The sequence below is a fragment of the Cryptotermes secundus genome, unplaced genomic scaffold (genome assembly GCF_002891405.2).
Source record: "Cryptotermes secundus unplaced genomic scaffold, Csec_1.0 scaffold1090, whole genome shotgun sequence".
Classification (NCBI taxonomy): Eukaryota; Metazoa; Arthropoda; class Insecta; order Blattodea; family Kalotermitidae; genus Cryptotermes; species Cryptotermes secundus.
Genome location: NW_019734379.1, coordinates 1484772 through 1492606, shown reverse-complemented (window position 1 = coordinate 1492606; position 7835 = coordinate 1484772). Strand labels below are relative to the sequence as shown.

At 37.3% G+C, this 7835-nt stretch overlaps 1 protein-coding gene across 1 annotated transcript in view; it reads left to right on the top strand.

The window, feature by feature from the left end:
- The window catches only part of LOC111868949 (GPI ethanolamine phosphate transferase 1), a 20915-nt gene extending 14051 nt beyond the window's left edge, over positions 1–6864 (top strand). Inside the window, exons 14-15 of the mRNA XM_033753251.1 lie at positions 1421–1612; positions 3867–6864. Of these exons, the coding sequence (XP_033609142.1) occupies positions 1421–1612; positions 3867–4205 (531 nt within the window). The 3' untranslated portion in view covers positions 4206–6864. The remainder of the gene's footprint in view (positions 1–1420; positions 1613–3866) is intronic.
- Positions 6865–7835: the final 971 nt, after the last annotated feature.

The following is a 7835-nucleotide window of genomic DNA, read 5'->3' as shown; positions in this document are numbered from 1 at the left end:
GGGCATATATCGCGACAAATAACTTCACGATGTATTTTATCTAGCGAATTTTATTTCACATTCGCTCATACAATCACCCAAATTACAGATTTACGATTACTGCTATCTGCAGTATCACAATTAGTACACTCCAAATGCCAGAATACAACTGACTGGCTGACTCTACGTCTCAACTCGGTGGCTGTCACAGTACAACTGACTGGTACCAGCTGTGCAGCTCACTTATATAGCTGCAGTGATTGCTTGTTGCGTAATGAGTGCCACGTCATCCTGTTACGTCACCGCTGTTGATTCGCCTTGCATAGTTACCCGGTTACGGGGCTCGGCTATCTTCGGCTCCGCTCGGCTCTCTTCGTCTCCGCTCGTGACGTCACCGCGCATAGCTGCCAGGATGCGGGGTGATTACTCGCCTATTACGCGAGCGTTACGTTATCGCTGAGGGGTGGGAGGGGAGCGCTGACTCACCCGCCGCGTCACTGCTGGTGTGGGGGGGGGGCTCGGCTTTGCGCAACATGTCACACTATGCATAGTATGAAGATTTTAAGTTATTTGTGCGTAGTACATATGATAATTTTTGCATTGAAAATCCAACTGTGCTCAACTTGTGGAGTAACTGTCTATATGTGCTTTGCAAGTCAGATGATTATCAAGCTGCAAACCCCAAAAGAATTGTCGATTCAGCTGTTTTCAACATTGTATTAAGAAGCAATAATGTCCAATAAAGGAATGTGACGTAAGAATAATGAATGGTGTTGCACATAGATGGCACAAAAGCTCCGAATTCAGATCTATACAGTGCAACAGGATGCTGAAATTTAACATTACTGATTTTATGCTCTTATGAAGGTTGAGTAGAAAGTGTAATTTTTCTGCACTTGACACGTACAAATTTTTGTAATTGGTATGTGTAATTTGTTGACTGATACTTTCTGATAGACATTCAAAATTACCCTGCAAATTGCCTTCTGTTTTGTGGTAGGCATAATCAGTAAAGATAATTTTATGAGTGAATAGTAATTTTATCAAGTAGAACCATTTTAATATAAAAATATATCAATACACCTTTACATGTTTTGGTGAACATTGGCGATCATCATAAAGTTCTCCAACACTACAGGGAAGTGCTGTGCATGTATACTGTATATTTGTCTCTTTATAGGGATTTTTTTTCCCATCACTTGACTGGATTACTATATTATCAAGGAGTGTGATGATTCAAGATTGCTTTTACTAAGATGATATTATGACCTATAACTCAGTGTAACCATCCTGTACCTCAGGAAGTTAGACACTGTGGGTCTTGATGTTCCTGAATTTAGTACCAAGAGGAATTTGTGGTCAGGAAAGTAGCAGTGTGACTGCTTCCCCTCCAAGTCAGTCCTATAAAATAAAAAATGTTTTTCCTTAATAAGTGTGTCAGTTGTTCTACATTATCGTCTCTTTCTTCGGGACTGGCAACATTGCAAGCATCAATTCATTTGATCCAAATTGGGTACGCTGCTTCGTGACGGTGTTTTCCCCCTTCATCATGACACTGCTAATCCTGTGGAAGATCATGATACCATTTCTGGCTGTGACATGTACTTACCGAGCTCTCAACATTATTGTGCAGGTGAAGGGTTGCTGTTCTCATGGATATTAAATTGAAAGGTCATTTACTGATTATAGGAAGAGGGTGAAAAGAAATTTTCTGCCCGCCCCTCCAACAGAGAATTTGTAAAGCGAACATTTATAAGGAATTTAATAGTATGCATCCTGTTGTGTGTTATAAACAAGGTACATAAAACCTATACAAAAGTATGCAGTCTACACAACAATATTCTGTATTTAAAACAAAATGATGATACAAAAGTGTCTACCTTGTTTTAAATAGAGTATATTGTTGTATAGACTGTGTATTTTTGTATACATTTTATGTACCTTGTGTACAAGGAAGTCTGGATTTGAGGTTCTCACTGTACTGACTGTGAACAATATGGTATCCTGGATTGTAACACCATGTAGTTTGGATGGAGCCCGTCGTTTCTGATAAATATAGCGCCTCTGCCTTCAGCTGAGCTCACTGCCTGCTTCTGCTGGTTTCTTGCTCTGCTTACACTTCAACCCTGAAGATGAAGGTGGTTTGTTCCTCCAATAGGTCAGGCAGCTCTCCGAAAACTGGATAGCATTATAACCCAGAGGACTGTACTCAAGTGTAAGAGGGGTTACATCAGAGGTCAAAACATTTCTTGAAGGTCTGTTAGCCAGTCAGATATTTTGGTCATCAGCTAAAGGTGATCAGCATTTTCTGGTGCCTTGCTGTAACTCTGATCACTACACAAGATTCATTTCTTCCTCTTGTACAAACTGTCCCAAACATATGCTGGCCAAATGTGAGATAACAAAGAAGAAATCAAATTTAGATAGGAGAGTAGTTGTTATGACTTATTCTATTGAAATTTAACATATGTGGATGTTTGCCATTTCCTCTGTGTCACAGGTAACTGAGTGAGATTTCCAGAACTCTAGAAGGTAACTTCCAAATGCCAAGTGGGAAATTAATTCCCAGCCTTCCTTCTGTGTGACACATTTTCTAATTTTGTGTTCCCATTCTTATTTCTCTCTTCCTCTTGGGTGTTTTATTCTCATGTTCAAAACTGTTTTGGAGGTTCTCTTTTAATTCATTCCNGTCTACACAACAATATTCTGTATTTAAAACAAAATGATGATACAAAAGTGTCTACCTTGTTTTAAATAGAGTATATTGTTGTATAGACTGTGTATTTTTGTATACATTTTATGTACCTTGTGTACAAGGAAGTCTGGATTTGAGGTTCTCACTGTACTGACTGTGAACAATATGGTATCCTGGATTGTAACACCATGTAGTTTGGTTGGAGCCCGTTGTTTCTGATAAATATAGCGCCTCTGCCTTCAGCTGAGCTCACCGCCTGATTCCGCTGGTTTCTTGCTCTGCTTACACTTCAACCCTGAAGATGAAGGTGGTTTGTTCCTCCAATAGGTCAGGCAGCTCTCCGAAAACTGGATAGCATTATAACCCAGAGGACTGTACTCAAGTGTAAGAGGGGTTACATCAGAGGTCAAAACATTTCTTGAAGGTCTGTTAGCCAGTCAGATATTTTGGTCATCAGCTAAAGGTGATCAGCATTTTCTGGTGCCTTGCTGTGACTCTGATCACTACACAAGATTCATTTCTTCCTCTTGTACAACCTGTCCCAAACATATGCTGGCCAAATGTGAGATAACAAAGAAGAAATCAAATTTAGATAGGAGAGTAGTTGTTATGACTTATTCTATTGAAATTTAACATATGTGGATGTTTGCCATTTCCTCTGTGTCACAGGTAACAGTGAGATTTTCAGAACTCTAGAAGGTAACTTCCAAATGCCAAGTGGGAAATTAATTCCCAGCCTTCCTTCTGTGTGACATATTTTCTAATTTTGTGTTCCCATTCTTATTTCTCTCTTCCTCTTGTGTGTTTTATTCTCATGTTCAAAACTGTTTTGGAGGTTCTCTTTTCATTCATTCCTTAAAATTTGTCCAAATAATGTAATTCTGATAATTATTAATTTATATCCCAATATACTTATCTTTAAATTATCTCTCTTGTTCTTGTTCTTATTCTGTACTGCTCCCCTTCTGTTCTTCATAAAAGTGTCACCTCATTACTAGTAATGATATCATAAATTTATGATTTACTTTTGTGCTATTTTAATGTTTTTGTAGTATAGATTTATTTTGTGTGAATATTGTTTGATTTGCAACTGAGCACAGCCTCCAAACCACAATGGAGGACTAGTATATCTCCATTCACATCTTTGCCAGTCGTGAGGATGTGGGTAAACATAATGTTTTGTTTGCTCCAGGCACCAACAGGGAAGCTGTTTTTCATTGTCCTGATATTCAGTGATGCAATGGGTCTTCATTTCCTTCACTTGGTCACTAATCGTGGAAGTTGGCTTGACATTGGTACCTCAATCAGTCATTATGTCATTGTACAGACCACAGTGTTATTCTTGGTTCTACTGTATGGCCTAGCACGTGTTCTAACCAGCATTTCACTCTGGCCACTACTGGAAGCAGATGGACACTGTCACCTTCCGAGATACAAGTATGAGAAGCCTCGTGTCTCATTGGAATTGGGTGAGCCCCAGAATAAAAATAGTGTTACACATGTAACAGAACAAAAGCAACATACGGAATAATGTTGCTTCACTTATAATTCTTGATTATGTTTCATTTCATATAATAGTGTTTCCCAATGAGTGGTCTGTGGCTATATTTATACATTCCTGATATTTTAGTTAATAGTACCATAGCAAGAAAACTACTGTTTTCAGGCTAGTGCTTTTGACACTACAGAAGATTTCTGACAATGTAAATCATTTCATGTACCCTCATACATTATGTTTAACTGCATATATTCCTTGTGGGTGACTATGATGCATCTTCAATTTTAATGCTGCATAAAGGGTTAGTATAAATGGACATAATTATATATTAGTAATTTAGTTCTTACTGTACAATGTAAGACAATTAGTACATTAATCCTGGGTAAGTCCACTGGTGTCTTACTAATCCGTAATTCAGAAAGTTTTGGAATCACTGCTGAATAAGATGCAGCTCACAGCATGTATATATTTATAATTTTTATGACTTTAATTTATTACATGAATGTTGATTTTTAATTAAAATTAATTTAATACGTTGGGGTCCCTGCAGTTAGGTGGGGGGCTGGCATTTTTGTTGTGATATTACTAACTTCCAAAGAAGATATAATTGTGTATCATAGATCAATTACAGATTTTTCTGTCTTGCATTTTCATTATCATGCCTGTGAATTGTATGCACAGTGTAATTTTCTTTGTGTGATACCTTTCCATTAATGCACGATGAACTATATCCTGTGCCGGTGAAATTTGCTGTTCCCTGACAGTATCAGGTTCTATGCTTTACATGTCCCTTCTCCAGAGCACAGTGGTAGCTGTATGTACCACATTTTATAACATCAAAGAAACTCTGTATTGTACCCACACTATGTATTTATGTGTTCCACGTAATTCTCAGGGTAAACAGCGAATATTTCTCTAATCAGCCTAAAGCAACTGTTGTTTGTAATTGAGTTGCTTTATGTTTTCTGTGGAGTAGGAGTTGAATTTTTATGTGTTATTTAGGTGAAATCAAGGCTTCAGAGGGCTAAATTGCAGGCAATTACAGTGCATCTCAAGAAGCTCTCAGTTTTACTACACCCTACTATGTTATGACTATTGAAATTGAAACCACCCTTAACTTACTGCTCATTCTTTTCCTGTTTCTTATATATATATTGCCCTTTTGCCACCCCTTACTTCATGTTGGTGCTGCAGCATGATTCAGTCAGCCCTGGCCTAGTCTGAATATACAGTTTTCTTCACTCTGTGCAGATCCATGATACTGCAGGCTAGATATGTTGCTGACTGCATTCTGGACCAGATTTGATTATATTTGTTGGAAGTGTGAAAAATGTTTAAAGGACTCACACCCTAGATTACTGATCCTGGCAAGAAACTCTAATACATGTCAAAAGGCTAACTGGTAATTTTTCAGGGTGATCAGAGTAAGTGAAAAGAAGGAGTTTAACAGAGATTTCAGTATATTAGACTTGAGGTTCTCATGAGAGTAAATAATATCATGGTCTCCTGGGAGGCGGTGCCATGTGATCTTGAGGATAGGTACCAGCATTTTGAAGGAACCTGCTGCCCCCATCTTCAGGGTCTCAAGAATAAAATTTATACATTGAGAAAGGATGCAATAGGTTTGCCCCAAACATTTGTACATGTTCTCCTCTGAAGGTTGAGGCAGTGTCTTCCTTTGAAATATTAGTACTTAGCTACCAAAGCACGTGGTGTTATTTCGGAGGAGAAAGTTTGGTGTTTGAATAACTGAAATTTACAAAACATGGAAAAGAAAAATCTCAAATACTGCTTACGAATATATCACAGATGATAATTTGTACCTTATAAACAGTTTCATGTAATATTGAGATTAAAAATTAGTCTCTACTGAGTTCTGAGATATAGTAGTTTGTATTCAGGAGGTTCTGGGGTCAGTTCTTTATAGTCATCGGTAATCAAATACCGGTAAGCAGTGGCAACATCTTTACACATTCTGTTCACAGCCATCTTCATTGTAGTGCTATAAAATCTTAGCAATTGACAAAGAATTCATAAATATGTACTAAAAAAAGGAATTTTTATGTTTTACACAGATATCATTAAATTCTAGTCCTCGATAAGTATTATATTGTATATCTGGAACCTGTGATTGGATGCTTGTTAAATTTATTAGTTTAAGTAACTTTATCATATGTGTCTTGTAAATGTGTGTAATTCATACTTAATGCACGCTGTACAGGTGTCCCATGATGTATCTGATTTTCATATAGGTGAATTTCATATGAATATTTTTTTTTTAAGATTTCTTTATTGAAGACTAAAAAGTAATGTAATTATCTGTTTAAATCAAAAGAAAGAAAATTTGTGAATGGCTAAAATGCATGGTTTAAAATTAACTGAATTACATATTTATCAATTGAAATTAAGAGGTGAATTAACCAAAGGAGTAACAGGAATTTTGAATTACACAACCTACACTTTTAGGGATGCAACTTTCATGTAGGTCTGAGGGATACCTGTAATTTATAAAGAGTAAATTGCCAATATTCTGTTTGCCTCAAATGTGACACAAATTATTGACTGAAATGAAAATATTAAGCTCTATATAGTGGAAAAATCTGATTTTAATTTGTTGTGTAGAGTTTAAGAAAATATATTGCCTGTTCCTGCAGTTTGATAAGATAATTAATAAAAAGTTGATTTAATTTGATACTGTTTTTATTTTCTCTCTGTCATACTAACTTAACTGGGGAGAGTAGCTTAAGATTAACAAGCTTTACTTGTGTTTGGAATATATCTAGTTTCAGTCTTGGACTCTATGCTTCTTGTCCTATCAGGATTTTCATGATATTCCTTGTTTCACCAGGTGAGTGTCTTTGACATGTCACAAACCTCTCCTTTCCACTTTACTGTATACCCCAAACAACCTTATGAATTGATACTGCATCATTAAGTTATAAAAAATGCCAACTCAGAATAGTCTGCTGCAAGAATACAGATTTCAATATTTCTCAGTACGGTATATCAATGGCCCTCATTTGACTAATTAAAAAAAAATAATTTGGAAAATTTGAGGGACAACCCCAGTTTAATGCAATATATATACACACACAATTTCTGTCCCCAGGAAATCACCACTGTTGTATGTGGGAGCACACTGACATTCAAGTTTTGATTTTCACATCACTGGCAAAGCAGACATTTTTGAGCCATAGCCTTTCTTAGAAGGTTCAGCCAGAGGTGTCTTTAATTTGACTGTCTGGGTTTTGCCTCTTTGGATTTCACAACAGTAGTTTTTTTTTAAAGAGCAAGATCATCAACCTTCTGCCCCACTCCCAGCCTGGAGGACCAGGACTCTGTATTTGTTTTTACCAATGACAGGGTGGCCCAGTTATACTCCCAGGCCTGGTTCCCTTTTTGTCCCCTCCTACAACTTGCAGGGCTATGGCGGAGGTACTCTAACCCCCTTCCACACAGGGACACGTTCTAGTTTTAGTTATGTTTTTCTTGTAGAGCCAAGATAGCTCAGTTGGTATATTGACTAGGCTATGATCTGAACTACAGATGAATCGTTTCAGCCCCGACAGAGAAAGAGACTGTTCCCTTTCCGTAATGTCCAGACAAGCTCTGGGGCTCACCGAGACTGATATTCAAAAGGGACCCGAAGGCTGTTTGTTTCCC